Source organism: Lates calcarifer, linkage group LG5 (assembly GCF_001640805.2).
Source record: "Lates calcarifer isolate ASB-BC8 linkage group LG5, TLL_Latcal_v3, whole genome shotgun sequence".
NCBI lineage: Eukaryota > Metazoa > Chordata > Actinopteri > Centropomidae > Lates > Lates calcarifer.
The window spans coordinates 1,449,237-1,465,228 of NC_066837.1; the positions used below are offsets into that span (position 1 = coordinate 1,449,237).

At 40.3% G+C, this 15,992-nt stretch overlaps 1 protein-coding gene and 1 long non-coding RNA gene across 5 annotated transcripts; both read left to right on the top strand.

The window, feature by feature from the left end:
- The first annotated feature begins 897 nt into the window (after positions 1-897).
- On the top strand, positions 898-10,446 carry LOC108874698 (peroxisome assembly factor 2). The gene is made up of 18 exons (XM_018663207.2): positions 898-1,425; positions 2,498-3,118; positions 3,533-3,699; positions 3,802-3,885; positions 4,837-4,963; positions 5,921-6,054; positions 6,143-6,248; positions 6,432-6,634; positions 6,717-6,903; positions 7,009-7,085; positions 7,338-7,455; positions 7,545-7,750; positions 7,886-7,947; positions 8,557-8,665; positions 8,785-8,901; positions 9,016-9,093; positions 9,280-9,419; positions 10,115-10,446. Exons 1-18 carry the CDS (start codon positions 904-906, stop codon positions 10,249-10,251), a joined length of 3,195 nt encoding a protein of 1,064 aa, XP_018518723.1. The 5' UTR covers positions 898-903; the 3' UTR covers positions 10,252-10,446.
- A 2,313-nt stretch (positions 10,447-12,759) lies between these two features.
- LOC127142513 (uncharacterized) lies at positions 12,760-15,992 on the top strand. 4 transcript variants are annotated; one of them, XR_007813322.1, is made up of 4 exons: positions 12,760-13,607; positions 14,709-14,962; positions 15,112-15,216; positions 15,699-15,992. It is a non-coding gene; the product is annotated as an uncharacterized LOC127142513 (long non-coding RNA). The 4 variants fall into 4 exon arrangements; XR_007813321.1 differs by lacking the exons at positions 14,709-14,962; positions 15,112-15,216 and adding an exon at positions 13,788-14,604 and having other exon boundaries at positions 15,661-15,992; XR_007813323.1 differs by lacking the exons at positions 14,709-14,962; positions 15,112-15,216 and adding an exon at positions 13,968-14,604 and having other exon boundaries at positions 12,760-13,315; positions 15,661-15,992.

A 15,992-nucleotide genomic window follows, 5' to 3' on the forward strand; every position in this document is an offset into this window, starting at 1 on the left:
CCAGTACTCAGAGCAAAAATATTGTAGCTTTAGTTACTAGTTATTTTTTAGATGTAAAATTTACATTAAACCATTGGATTCCCAACATTTTGGACTTCTTCTGACGTCTTAAAGTTTCACCAAAGAGACATTTCCCCTCTAAACCTTTCACGTGTTGATTCAAAACTGTCAATGATACAAAATGTCATAAAAAATCAAAGACCAGAAATTGAAAACAATTTTGGTTTTCATTTCTCCAAAAAAACGTACCACTACAGGCTGTATATTCCCTTTTTATGTCTGGGTGTAAAATGCAAAGAGTTACCTTTCAAAGGAGACAAGGATTATGACTGTAATCTACACTAAGATTCTTATTTTCAGGATTGTTCACAAAAACTGAGTGTCTGGTAACATGTTTATAATGTCAAAACCCTTCAATTTTATGTTTTGGGGGGGTCTGCCCCTTGGTCGGAGACCACTGGACTAAAGTATCTAAAACTAGTTGCCTTTAAACTACTAAGGCAACTAGCTGCTTATAAATTGATGCACTGGAACCTGTTAATGTCAAAGTGAAAAAAGATTTCTATGATGTGATCAGATTAATCAAATCTGATTCTTAATAACATAATTATAAAATACAGAAAGCCAGAAGCTCAGACTGTTGACAGGAGGTTTTGCTGCTCAGTGTGATGAAGACTGTGATTATTATCCTATTCATTCTCATTCTTAATAAATCAAGAGCAACTGTACTGTTATAGTCACACAAAAATTCATTCAGTAAGATAGGTCAAAGGCCATAAGTAGTGACAGTGGTTGTAGAGATTGAATGATAGTTTTATGTTGTAGTTCCTGAGGTCGTCCACCAGGGGGCAGTGATTAAACTATAGAGCTGGACAGCAACAGCGGTGGTGACGTAGATCCAAGATGGCGGTGCAGGTGGAGTTGTGTTGTCTGGAGAGTTTCCCCTCGCACCTGAGTCCTCTGGATGCTTTGATATTAAAATCTCACCTGGACTCAGTTTTCCAGAATGACACGGACCCGCCGACCGTCCTCTTCACCCCGCAGAGGCCTCAGGGCTCCGGGAGGCCGGGTATTTTACTGCGCGTTCACCCGACCACCGAGGAGGAGACGGCGGGCTGCGGAGGGAGAAACTCCTCCAGAGCCGACACCGAGTCCCGGAGCCGGGTCCGGCTGTACACCAGCCGCTTCTTCCTGCGGCACCACGGGCTCCAGCGGCTCGGCAGCTCCGGGACCGTGCGGGCTCTGGAGCCGGTCAGCCTGGACAGGGTGGTGCTGGGAGCCCGCAGCAGGCAGAGTCTCCGCTGGGCCGGAGCCGAGCAGTTCACCGGCGGGCTGCTGGAGCTCTGCCGCCCGGGACAGTGGCTGCTGGCCCGGCAGGGAGATCCGCTGCTGCTGCCCCGACACCTGCGAGAGGACCCGGGACAGGTGAGACTCCGGAACAGGTTGTTTCTACACTGAATACCGTAAAGAGTTTATCAGCAGCTGTGAATATTTAACACTGGTTGGATTTTGAAGCAATGAAAGAAGTATTCAGATCTTTAACTTAGTAAAAGTAGCAATATTACAGTGTAGAAATACTCTATTACACGTTTAAGTCCTGCATTCAAAATGAACAGAATTATTAGTTGATTATATTTTGTGTTATTAATCAGTATCTGTAAAGTAACTAGAACTAACTAAAGTAACTAACTAAAGCTTTAAAATAAACGTAGTGGAGTAAAAGGAAAATGAAAATACTCAAGTGAAGTACAAGTATCTCAACAATATTCGTTGTTTTCCATCACTGTAATTTATCATTAATAAGTTTGCCTCTGGAACTGAAAACACTTTGATGAGATGTAAACTTAAACTTAACTTAATTCAAACAAATTAAGTTTTTCCTAAACAGAAGTGAATATTCACAACAAATGTTCTTTAATGTTCCTCAGAGTGTGGTCATGCAAATGAAGCATTGTTTGTTTTATCTGTTTAAATCTTATCAATTAATATTTTGTATGCCAAATATAGTTTATCATAACCATATTATTTGTTTTTATGTTTAATCTGTGAACATTTGTTCAGCAGCAGGAAGAGTTTTACCACAGTTACTGGAACGAGACCTAAATGTTAACAGGAAATTTGTTCAGTCATTATTTATCCTTGTTGATAAACATTATATGGCAGCAGCTGTCAGCTTTGACAATCAAAAGCTGCAACTAAAGATTATTTCTGTTATTGATTTGTCTGTTGAACGGTTTGGTCTGTAAATTCAGAGAATTGTGATTTCTTCAATTCTCAGAGCCCACGATGTTTTAAAATGTTGTTTTTTTTTTCTGATCAACTGTCCAAAACTCAAAGATATAAAGTTTACACAGGAAGAAAGATGGAAAATATTCACATTAAAGAAGCTGCAGCCAGGGGGTTTCCTGTCGACATGTTTCTGTTGTTGTTGTGTTTTCTCTTGTTGACATGTTTTCTCTTGTTGACATGTTTTCTGTCATTCTCTCCTGTGGAGCAGCAGCAGCTGTCGGACCTGCTGGTGTTGGAGTGCAGTCCTGTGACGCAGGGAAGGATCACAGCCGACACCTCTCTGGTTCTCACGGACTGCTGGGACTCAGCAGACCCCCCAGGTGCCCCCCCACTCTGCAGACCGCTCAGACTCTGTGTGTCAGACTTCGCTCATTACGCCGACGGCCTCGGAGGGGGGCGCTCTCTTCTCGACAACAGGAAGCTGCTGGGCTCTGGGTTCTCGGGCATCCTGCAGGCGCTGGAGTGCAGGGTGGATGTCCGGGTGGTGGATGCTCAGCGCTGGGTCAGGGTCAGAGGTCAGCAGGGAGCGGCCATGGACGTGGACAGCTGCGTGTTCGTGAGCAAACAGCTGCTTCTCAGGCTGGGACTGTTTAACCAGGAGTGGGTGAAGCTGTCCAGGCTGGGCGGATCCTCCAGACCCTCGACCGCTCAGACCGACGTCAGGGGGAGCGTCTGCGGAGAGCGGCTGGTCTCTGTGGTGGTGGTGGATTTAACACAGAGTCCAGACCTGCAGAACCACGATGAGGTTGGTTTCATATCAGCGACTCTGTGGTTCAACATGACGGAAGGAGAAATGATTCCTGTGAACTGCTGCACGCTGAGGATGAAGGTGATTCAACACACAAACACACTCTTTTCTTTATCGATTCTCCTGCTGATCATTTTCCTGAGTAATTCATCAATTTTTCTGTCTGTGAAGTAGCCAAACATGCCCATCATAACTTCAAAGAGCCAAAAGTTTCATTTGTGAAGCTGAAACCAGCTTGAAAAGTGACTCGATTATCAGAATAGTTGCAGATTCATTTTATTTTTATTGACTAATTGATTAATTGACACAAAGTCTGCACAGCTCCACACAGTCTTTAAATCAGAGTCTGACTCATACTGGATTTTTGAGGCTGATAAACAATATTAATATTTGCTGGTTGAAAAAATCTGATAACAATGTTTTGGCCAGTGTTAAAACCTCCTGAAGTAATACCAGCAAAATGAACTAATTATCTCTCTTGTTGTTTCGTCTCAGAGGTGGAGGTTGTCTCCTCCGGAGTCCAGTGGTCGCTCTGACAGTTCCTGTCGCTCGGCTTCTCCACCGTTCGCCAGTGAGCTTCACATCCAGCCGGTTGTGTCTCCGCTGTACAACAACATCAGCTGCTACGACAACCTGCTGTCTGAACACTTCGACACTCCCAGGTTGGCATGAGTCCACTTGTCAGGAAACATCTAGAATGGATGATGAATTGATGCCAGCCTAGAGATCCCAGTCTGACCAGTTTGTTCTCTCTCTCTGTGCAGACTGGTTTCACAGGGAGATATTTTATCAGTTCCAGCTGAAAAGCATCCAGACCTGCTGGAGAACAACTCTGAGGGAATCCACAGGTACCACACACCAGTCCACTAAAATCCATGTGTATGTTGTTTTGTTCAGTGAGTAGGTAAATAGGTGGGAGATTATTTAAAGGAAAAGAAACCAAAGTGTGTTAGTAATGTGAAACACTGTCCAACACATCACATAAAATCTCCTACAGGTGTAGAAACCCCAATAGAAACCCCCTGAAGGACTACTGGGCCCTCTTAAAGGACCACTACAACCTCTAAAAGACCTCTAGAAACTCCTGTAGAACCAGTTAAACCTCATTTTCAACCTCACATCACCCAGGACCTCAAGAACCTTGTCACTGACCACCAAAACTTCCAAAACTTCATGTACATCCTTCTCAATGACCATTAGAACCTCCAGAACACCCCTAGAAACTCCCAGACAACCTGTAGATTCTCCTTACTGACCATGACAACCTCTTAAAGGACCTCCATAACCTCTAAAACCTCCTAAACCATCCATGGAACCCCTTAAATCCAATTAAACCTTCTAAACAACACCTAGAGAAACCTAAATGCACCACTAGCACCCCTAGAAACAAGAGAGCCTGTAGAACCTCCTCACCCACCATGACAACCTCTTGAAGGACCTTCATAACCTCCTAAAGGACTACTGGAACCTTAACTACTAGAACCTCCTAAAACCATCTGCAGGACCTCTTAACCCACTTAAACTTTCTGAACAACCTAAAGGATGTCTAGAACTTTGTCCTTGACCACTAAAACTTCCAAAACCACATGTAGAACCTTCAATAACCATTAGAACCCCCCAAGCCCCTAGATATTCATAGAAGACTTGAAGAACCTCCTCAAAGACAACTACAACCTCGTAAAGGATCTCCATAACCTCATACAGGAACACTAAAACCTTCTTAATGACCACTAAAATCTCCACCTGTAGAACCTCCTCAATCCACTTAAACCTTCTAAACAACCTTTGACCTCTGTCAGGTGTCCAGTGCTGTTCTTTAGAGTGCAGAAGGTGTGTCCATCTGCAGAGAGAGAACAACAGGAGGAGGAAGGAGGAGGAGGAGGCGGCGCTCACCTGGCCGACAGAGTTCACACCTCACTCTACCTGGTAACCTTTGACCTTTGACTTCCTGTCTGATATATCTTGTTCTTTGGGTAACAATGGTTAGTGATGTTTTAATCGCTCCAGCATCTTCTCTTGTTGTAGTTTGGGCTCCAATAAGATTTTAGGGACGATTCGCGTTTGTATCATTTACCTAGATAGCTAAATCCCCCACTCCTGATGTTTGAAGCTTTTACGTGTCTTAAAAAAGGCGGTTGCTAACGAGTGTCTAAATGAGACTACAGAGGTTGTCGGGGACGTTAACATGAAAACCCATCTACTCACCAGTCCACCTTTACAGCCTCGTTGTGTTTCTACTCACGCTCTTTCAAACTCTCACTAACTTTCTAAGAAGAAAGGCTTTTGTAGAAGAGCTCAGAGCTAAATGAAATGACCAGTTGGAAGCTTAGTGGTGGAGACGTTGACGTCATGTGACCGTGGTGTAGTTGGTTTATAGCCTAACATTAGCTTCTTACTTCAAACATCAGAACAGTGGTGTTCATCTGTGAAGATTATCTGATCAACTAAACCTGAAGGATCAGAAACTTTAGCTGCTCACTGTTTATTTTCTGGAATAATCCAAAACACTATGAAAAAATCCCATTGGCTTTTTGTGGAGGGAACCAGACTGATGCTAACTTCAGGACTGGACTACAGAAACACTTCATCCCTGCAGGACTGTATTAGTCCAGGAGGTTCACTGGTTTCTTAAATGTAAATCCCTGCATACTGTCTTTGTTTCCCCCCTTGTTCACTGAAATATGGATCTAATGCTGTGTTTATCGAGTGTTTTACAGGTTTGAATGCAACTCAACCAATCACAACTTAAGAACCAGATCTATCCTTTTTAGAAATGACATTACAACCTTATAAAGTCATAAATGCAAAGATTAGATCTCATGCAGCCCTGGTGTCAGTCTGTGTTTGTGTCTCAGTGGACATTTTGTTTCTGCGTCTCCTCAGGGAGCGTCCACCAACAGCTCCGTCCCCTGCTGCTCTGTGGAGGGAGCGTCTCTGTGGAGCAGTCTGTCTCCTCCTGGCCTCAACAAGACCGTCGACCTCCTCAGCAGCATCATCCTGCCCCACCTGCACCACAGGTAACTCACCTGAGGGTCTGACAGAGGCATGATGGGACGTGTGTTGGGGTCATGTGATCAGTGATGTCACTGTTGTGTCTGGTTGCAGCGGCTCTCTGTCTGGTTGCACTGTCCTCCTTCACGGTCCAGCAGGAAGTGGTAAGATGACGGCGGTGAGCGCAGCGAGTCGCAGACTGAACATCCACCTGCTGAAGGTACGAACCACAACCATTACAGTGTTGGTGCTGTTCTTCTTCTCCTCTTTCTTCTTCTTTTCCTTTTTCTTCTTCTTTTTCATCTTCTTCTTCTCCTTCTCCATAATAAATACAGCTCATATTATTTTCCTTCCTGTTTTGTGTGTTAGTTACATTTCCTGTTGTTGTTGTTTACCTGTGCAGGTGGACTGTGTGAGTGTGTGCGCTGACACCCCTGCAGCCTCTGAGGTGAAGCTGACGTCGGTGTTTCAGCGAGCCGACGCCCTGCGTCCCTGCGTCCTGCTCCTCAGGAACCTGCACCTCCTGCTGAGATCCAGAGGAGCGGCCGAGGAGGACGGGAGGGTCGGAGCGGCGCTCTGCCAGCTGCTCAGCAGCGCCCCCACCAGGTCACTGACCGCCCTCACTCCTTTTTCACTCATCAGGCTGCAGGTGGAGGCCGCAGATTAACGCTCAGTATTTGTGTCTCAGTGTGGTGGTGGTGGCGACGGTGTGCAGACCTCGGGATCTTTCTGCAGGTGTGATGTCGGCGTTTGTCCACCAGGTGGCGTTGGAGAGTCCTACTGAGGATCAGCGGCGCTCCATGTTGGTCAGCCTGAGCCGAGACCTTCACCTGGGGAGAGACGTCAACCTGGAGAGACTCGCTAAACTCACAGCGGTGCGTTACCACTTAAAGAGTAAAGATTAGAGAGTCAGGACCAGAACCAGGTCCAGGACCAGGTCCAGCTCAGTTTGGTTATTAAATGTTTCTCCTCCTCCTCAGGGTTTTGTGTTGGGGGATCTAAGAGCTCTGTTGGCGGAGGCTGGTAGAGCTGCCTGCAGGAGGCTGATCCACACCTGGTGAGGACATTAAACCAGATGTTTAATGGGTTCCTGCTCCTCCAGACCTGATTTAGTTAAAAACTGAAGAAGGATTTTATCATTCTGTGTAAAACAATCACTGGCTGATTTTAAAATCCTGGATCCTCCTAAAAAAAGGAGTCACTTCCTCAGTCAGATAAAAAGCTTTGACTTTGCCACTCTGAGAATCCAGGACTGGTTTCCTGCTCTGAGGCTCCTGATAAATCTTGGTCCTGTTGTGTTTGTGTTCAGTGGTGATCGACAGGAGGAGGACCTGTGCGCCAGCGGAGTGACCGTCCTGAACCGGGACTTCACCTCCGCCCTGGAGACCCTGCAGGATGCCCAGTCCAAGGCCATCGGCGCCCCCAAGGTGAGAAAGGGCATCAAGACAAAGCCAGTGAACGCTGCTTCTCCGGGTTTAGTTTTGACTCTGCTGCTCCTTCACTTCTTCATCATCAGATCCCGAACGTGCGATGGGAGGACGTCGGAGGTCTGCAGCAGGTGAAGAAGGAGATCCTGGACACAGTTCAGCTTCCTCTGCAGCGTCCGGAGCTCCTGTCTCTGGGTCTGAACCGGACCGGGGTCCTGCTGTACGGACCGCCGGGAACAGGGAAAACCCTGCTGGCCAAAGCCGTGGCCACAGAGTGCTCCATGACCTTCCTCAGGTACGAACGCCTTCATCTTCCTCTGAATGCAGGTGTGTTCAGGTGTGACTCTGGGACAGTAAGCTCAGAGATTAAGTTTAGATGCAGCAGCTGTTTGTTTGTTTTCAGGACGTCTGATGTTTCCTCTTGTTTCAGTGTTAAAGGTCCAGAGCTCATCAACATGTACGTGGGTCAGAGTGAAGAGAACATCAGAGAAGGTTCGTATCACTTCACACATCGTCTGTGACTTTTATCATCATATTTCCTTTAGCTGAACTCAGACCTGTTGTCCTCGTTGACTCTTTTTGTGCAGTCTAGTGTTAACAACATCACAACACAAATCAACATCAGTAACATCAGTTGTTTGATGTGACGACAGGACGTCACCGTTCAGTCTGGATCTTTCAGCTTCACACAGGTCGACAGGTGTGACTCTGTTCCTACAGAATAAATGGACATTCACAGTTTGGAGGAAGGAACATTTATAGAGTTAGAAAACACTGAACAATCAGAAGGCTTTTAGATTGTTTCTGCACAGACAGTAAAATAAACTCATTGTCTCCATAAAACTACTTCCTGTTTAAAGACTAAGTTTAGTTTTTCTACTGATCAGGTCCAACTGATCGCAAACAGCAGGAGAAATTAAACAGGCAAACAAAATTAACATTTGGGTCTTTTTATTACTGAATTAATGAAAATAGCTCTTACTCTTTTACAGGAAGTTGTCGCACGTTTCCGTGAACTCAAGACGTATATAGATATGTTTTGGTGATTATTAAACTCAGAGAGTTCATCTGATGTAAAAGTGTTGCTGTATTTTCCTGCAGTGTTCAGCAGAGCGCGCTCAGCAGCTCCCTGCGTTGTCTTCTTCGATGAGCTGGACTCTCTGGCTCCCAGCAGGGGGCACAGTGGAGATTCTGGAGGGGTGATGGACAGGTGAGTGTTTGCCTTGTCGTTTGTTGTTAAGCTTCTGCCTCCTGTGACATCTGTGTGTGTGTGTTACTTTGTTCAGCTGCTGCAGGGTGAATAAAGTTTGACTGAATCTCTCTGCACAGAGTCGTGTCTCAGCTTCTGGCTGAGCTCGACGCCCTGCACTCGTCCACCGGGGTTTTTGTGATCGGAGCCACGAACCGTCCGGACCTGCTGGACCAATCACTGCTGAGGCCCGGCAGGTCAGAGCCCTCACTCACATACGTATCAGAAATTATGCAGATTTATACTTTGGACCAACAAGCATCATCAATTATTTAATCAGACTATAAACTGTGTCTCTGTGTCGTCTTCAGGTTTGATAAGCTGGTCTACGTCGGCATCAACGAGGATCGAGTCTCTCAGCTCCATGTTCTTCAGGCCATTCTCAGAAAGTAAGAACAACCACCTTTTATGTAGCAGAGGAAAAGGAAATAATATTTCAAATTAAGAAAAACTAAATTTAAAAACCACAAAATTCTACTTCTAATTTGTAAAACTGAAATATTTTTGGCGCTAACTGAAATATTTTTGGCGCTGACTGAAAACTTAAAAATAAAACTGTTTAATCGTGACTTCAGGTTTCAGTTGGATCCTGCGGTGAACCTGCAGGAGCTGGTGCATCGTTGTCCCGCTCACATGACCGGCGCCGACCTCTACGCTCTGTGTTCAGACGCCATGACGGCCGCCATCAAGAGGAAGATCTCTCTCATCGACAGCGGTAAGAAAACACTTCACACCAGGCAGTGAACGCATCAGCCATAAAGGTGATTATGTTCGGTACCATGTCATAATAGTTGGTGCTTTTATTGGTAAACCAGACACCTACGTACTGAATATTATAATTAGCATCAGTAATGCTAAAGGATTTTTTTTAAAGTTGGGCCTTATTTTTCTTTTCGTTCAACCAGAAACAGCCGTTCAAAGCCACCAGACTCCATTGACATAAAGGTCATTTTACCTCAGAGGACATGGGAGCTGCTGCCTCTGTCAGTTGGTTTGTTTGTGATACTGTGTGGTACTTTAAAGTAAAGTATCTGATTACTTCTTCCACTGCTGAAAGTCACACAGTAACACAAAGACACTAACAGATGGAGGCAGTGGTATTCCAGCAACTCCCAGTAAAATCCCTGTTTTTGTCAATGGAGTCTGGTACTGATATATAGAGATGTAAAAGGATCTTACTCTTTAATAAAACATCACCCTGAGCTCACAGTTTATTGACATTGTAATTACTCGAGGGAATGAGGTGCAGATTCATTGATAATACCTGCAGATGTGGTTTTGTCCATCATTTTAATCAGTAATAAAAATGTCTCACAAAGTAGAAACACAAACAGTCAATTAACTCACAACAATGATATTTTCAATAAAATCAGAGAAACACTCACCTGTCTCACCTTCTTTCTCTGTCAGGTGTGGACTCGGAGGAGTCTCCTGTCCTCCTCTCCATCGAGGATTTCTCTGCAGCGTTAGAAAACTTCAGGCCGTCTGTTTCAGACCAGGAGCTGCTGCGATACAAAAACATCCAACAGAAACTCACTGTGAAGTAGAAACACTGAACTGAACTGAACTGGAAAACATCAGTGACAGTGTTCACTCTTTAACAGCTCACCACATGGTTTAAGGAGCTAATGATTCAGATAGTTAACACTGTAAAATACTGTATAAAAATAATGTGCATGATGTAAAGCTAATTTATAAAGTTATAAAATGTAATTAATAAATGCTTAAGCTGATAAAAGCGACATTGGATTTCAGGTTATTCAAACTGCAGCACTGTCATGACATCACCTACTTAGATTGGCCAATCAGGTGGAGCATTTCTTCACACACCTTTTGATAAAAAACACTTTTCTGATAATCATTTTTAAAGTTCCACTGAAATTAATTAGGTTAAATTGGGAAACGTTTAATAATTAGTACTCTCAAAGCTGACTGTACACTGTCTTTACACTGTCCCACACAAGTGTCAGTACAGACAGTTTAAATAAAGTTTGACAAAGGAATACGATCTGACCAATCAGGAGCGGTTGCTGGGCGGAGTGGAATCATCCCACCAATCAGCGTTTTTTTCTGCTGATACTGGCAGCGTGTGTCATCAACCTTTTGAATCAGCAGTATTCAAACTGAGAACAAAGTTCTTCAAATAACCACTTCCACCCAAAACAAAAGAATAATAAATAATTTTTTTCCCTCTAGTGATTTGAGATTTGGTTTTGAGTGTAGTTAATATGTCTGAAAATTATATTGTCTTTTACATTGCTTTTCTATTTCAGGTCAGTCATGTCTTATTTGTAAATGTCAAAGCTCTAGTGTATATAGTCACTTTATCAAGTCCTGTACTTTTGTGTTCCAGGTCTACTTGTTCAGCTGCTGCAGCCTAGATGAAGACACCAACATCACCTCAAAGACTAAACAGGTACGTGTCCAAAACATTTAACCAGAGTGAAAAAAAAATGTGTTGAGCTAAAATATTAATGTCAGTAACTAATCTCAGTCTTTCCATTCAGTATTACTAGTAAAATCCCAGCTCAAACCTTGGTATTTAATGAATTTACCTCTCAATATAAGAGGAGTCTGTTGTCTGACTTACAGGCCTCTTGGTTTCTTTGGTTTTTGCATTTTTTAAAAATTAAAATAGTTCACATTTTTCTGCCTGTGGACTAATCAACTGTAGCTCTCCTCACCTTCTCACCAAACATCAACAGATGATTATTATCTGTCTTTGGATTGTTATTGTTGAGGATCAGTCAGAGCTGGACTGGAAAATATCTTTACTTATGTTTGATCATACATTATCAGAAATTCTAGCTGATATCCATTTACTAGACACACTAGATGACACCATACAAAACAACATCAGTGATACAAATAAAATATTAGTTGTTTATAAATATTTTAATTTTAACTGTTGGTCAGAGGGTGATTTTAAAATATCTTTACAGTTTATAACGACCAGATCTACTTTTATTTCCTTAAAGGTTTTCACATAAGATGCTGTTAAGACCTTTGTGAATTTGGTTGTTATTCATTAAACAAAAACAACACAAAAGAAAGACATTTTAAATATGTGTTAATAAGAAAAAGTGAAATGTGAAATAATGAATCTGTATGTGACCGTCTGTGGTGGAAGAAAGATTCTGACCTTTTACTGATTATAATAAACAACACAAGTTAAAATCCTGGATTCAATAATTGACGTTACTGATAATCTTTATTATTGTTGTGCATTTCACAGTAATATAAATGACTGCTTCATTGATTTTTTGATAGAAACATAATCAATAATCATTTTACTTTTTCCCAAGCATTTGTTGTTGTTAGTTGTTGAGGAGGTCATGACAGTCAACTGTTGATTTTCTGAAATAGCCTCTAATGTTTTGTTAAATGTTGTGTTTCAGCTGTAATGTTATTATGACTATTTCTCTGTGTTTTCATGGTTAAACTGTTGATGAGGAATAGGTAGCAGTGTATTGATAATTTTCCTTTGTATGTTTCTCTTTGATTTCCTCCAGGTGTCATCACTTCGTCCACAACATCGTCCATGATCACAGAGACATGGTCCATGATCGGAGAGACATTGCTGAGGATGAGGGAGACATCATCTATGATTAGAGACATTGTCCCTGACTTGCAGAGACCTGCGCAAGAATTGGCAGGGACTGGGTTCAGAGAGAAATTGTCAATGATCACAGATACATTGTCCATAATCCCAGAGACATTGTCCACGATCACAGAGAGTCTTCGTACAATGAAGAAGTTCTTTGAGACCAGAACAGAGACCTCCAGGTAATTCACCAACAGCTTTACATCAACTGTCCAACACAGAGCACTGAGATTATGGTGGCCATGGTTAAACCGTTAACGAGGAATAGGGAGCAGTGTATTGATCATTTTCCTTGGTATGTTTTTCTTTGATTTCCTCCAGATGTCATCACTTCATCCATGACATCATCGACTATCACCGAAGATGTCATCCCTGGTCGCAGACACATGGTCCATAATCAGAGACATCGTCCATGATCAGAGACATCGTCCATGATCGCAGAGACCTTGTCAAAGAGAGACATGAGAGATATAAAAGCAATGCTGAAAATGTCACCGTACAGTGCAGTGTCAAAAGCAATAAAAAGGAGCATAGAGCAAATGTAAAAAAAACAACAACAAAAGAAAAACAATGTGCCAGTATAGTATTGTATCAAACAAAATGCCATAGCAAGTTCTCAAAAAATGTTTTAAAATGTCATAATGTATTAAGGCATGGTATAGTAATAGATGTCAAAACATGGCATATTATGGTAAGGAATCAAAAACTGCCAAAAAAGTTCATAGTATAGTAAGGTGTCAAAAAATGTAGTATAGTCAGGCACTAAAAACATCAATAAATTTTAAAAAATGTCATAGTATAATAAGGTGTCAAAACTGGTCAAGAAAACTGTCATAGGGTAGTAAGGCGTCAAAAAAATTCCAAGGCGTCCAAAAATGTCAAAAAATGTCTTAGTATAGTAAGGTGTCAAAAAATGTCAAAAAATATCATAGTATAGTAAGATGTCAAAAAATGTCACAGTGTAGTAAGGCATCAAAAAATTTCAAAAACTGTCATAGTATAGTAAGGTGTCAAAAAATGTCATAGTATAGTAAGGCGTCAAAAATGGTCAAAAAATGTCATAGTATAGTAAGGGGCCCAAAAATGTCACAGTGTAGTAAGGCATCAAAAACAGTCAAAAAATGTCAAAAAATGTCATAGTATAGTAAGGAATCAAAAAATGACAAAAAATGTCATAGTATAGTAAGGTCTCAAAAATGTCATAGTATAGTAAGGTCTCAAAAAATTTCGAAAAATGTCACAGTGTAGTAAGGCATCAAAAACGGTCAAAAAATGTGAAAAATGTCATAGTATAGTAAGGTGTGAAAAATGCTCAAAAAATATCATAGTATAGTAAGGCATCAAAAACAGTCAAAAAATGTCATAGTATAGTAAGGCGTCAAAAAATATCAAAAAATGTCATAGTACAGGAAGGCATCAAAAAATGTCATAGTATAGTAAGGCGTCCAAAAATGTCAAAAAATGTCATAGTATAGTAAGGTGTCAAAAATGGTCAAAAAATGTCATAGTACAGTAAGGCATCAAAAAATGTCAAAAAATGTCATAGTATAGTAAGGTGTCAAAAAATGTCACAGTGTAGTAAGGCATCAAAAAATTTCAAAAACTGTCATAGTATAGTAAGGCATCAAAAAATAAAAAAAAATGTCATAGTATAGTAAGGTGTCAAAAAATGTCATAGTATAGTAAGGCGTCCAAAAATATAAAAAAATGTCATAGTATAGTAAGGTGTCAAAAATGGTCAAAAAAATTTCAATGTTATAGTAAGGTGTCCAAAAATGTCATAGTACAGTAAGGCATCAAAAACAGTCAAAAAATGTCATAGTATAGTAAGGTGTCAAAAATGGTCAAAAAATGTCATAGTATAGTAAGGCATCAAAAAATGTCATAGTATAGTAAGGCATCAAAAAATGTCATAGTATAGTGAGGTCTCAAAAATGTCATAGTATAAAAAGGCGTCAAAAAATGTCATAGTATAGTAAGGCATCAAAAAATGTCAAAAAATATCATAGTATAGTAAGGCATCAAAAACAGTCAAAAAATGTCATAGTATAGTAAGGCGTCAAAAAATGTCAAAAATGTCATAGTATAGTGAGGTCTCAAAAATGTCATAGTATAATAAGGCGTCAAAAAATGTCATAGTATAGTAAGGAATCAAAAAATGACAAAAAATGTCATAGTATAGTAAGGTCTCAAAAATGTCATAGTATAGTAAGGTGTCAAAAATTTTCAAAAAATGTCAGTGTAGTAAGGCATCAAAAACGGTCAAAAAATGTGAAAAATGTCATAGTATAGTAAGGTGTCAAAAATGGTCAAAAAATGTCATAGTACAGTAAGGCATCAAAAAATGTCATAGTATAGTAAGGCGTCCAAAAATGTCCAAAAATGTCATAGTATAGTAAGGTGTCAAAAATGGTCAAAAAATGTCATAGTATAGTAAGGTGTCAAAAAATTTCAAAAAATGTGACAGTGTAGTAAGGCATCAAAAAATTTCAAAAAATATCATAGTATAGTAAGGCATCAAAAACAGTCAAAAAATGTCATAGTATAGTAAGGCGTCAAAAAATGTCAAAAAATGTCAGTATAATAAGGTGTCAAAAAATGTCATAGTATAGTAAGGTGTCAAAAAATGTCAAAAAATGTCATAGTATAGTAAGGTGTCAAAAAATGTCAAAAACGTCATAGTATAGTAAGGTGTCAAAAAATGTCAAAAATGTCATAGTATAGTAAGGTGTCAAAAATGTTCAAAAAATGTCTTAGTATAGTAAGGTGTCAAAAATTTCAAAAAATGTCATCGTATAGTAAGGTGTCAAAAATGGTCAAAAAAATGTCAATGTTATAGTAAGGTGTCAAAAATGTCATAGTATAGTAAGGTGTCCAAAAATGTCAAAAAATGTCATAGTATAGTAAGGTGTCAAAAATGGTCCAAAAATGTCATAGTATAGTAAGGTGTCAAAAAATGTCAAAATATGTCATAGTATAGTAAGGCGTCAAAAAATGTCAAAAAATGTCATAGTATAGTAAGGCATCAAAAAATGTCAGTAAGGCATCAAAAAATGTCATAGTATAGTAAGGTGTCAAAAAATGTCATAGTATAGTAAGGTGTCAAAAAATGTCATAGTATAGTAAGGTGTCAAAAAATTTCAAAAATATCATAGTATAGTAAGGTGTCAAAATGGTCAAAAAAATGTCAATGTTATAGTAAGGTGTCAAAAATGTCATAGTATAGTAAGGTGTCCAAAAATGTCAAAAAATGTCTTAGTATAGTAAGGCGTCAAAAAATATCAAAAAATGTCATAGTATAGTAAGGTGTCAAAAATTTTAAAAAATGTGAAAAATGTCATAGTATAGTAAGGTATCAAAAATGGTCAAAAAATGTCTTAGTATAGTAAGGTGTCAAAAATGGTCAAAAAAATGTCAATGTTATAGTAAGGTGTCAAAAATGTCATAGTATAGTAAGGTGTCAAAAAATTTCAAAAAATGTCAGTGTAGTAAGGCATCAAAAACGGTCAAAAAATGTGAAAAATGTTATAGTATAGTAAGGTGTCAAAAATGGTCAAAAAATGTCATAGTATAGTAAGGTGTCAAAAAATGTGAAAAATGTCATAGTATAGTAAGGTGTCAAAAAATGTGAAAAATGTCATAGTATAGTAAGGTGTCAAAAAATGTCAAAATATGTCATAGTAT

Coding starts and splice junctions, on each gene's coding strand:
- LOC108874698 (XM_018663207.2), top strand. CDS start 904: ATGGCGGTGCAGGTGGAGTTGTGTTGTCTGGAGAGTTTCCCCTCGCAC. Junction 7,086..7,337: donor AGGAGGCTGATCCACACCTG/GTGAGGACATTA, acceptor GTTTGTGTTCAG/TGGTGATCGACAGGAGGAGG. Junction 8,666..8,784: donor TCTGGAGGGGTGATGGACAG/GTGAGTGTTTGC, acceptor CTCTCTGCACAG/AGTCGTGTCTCAGCTTCTGG.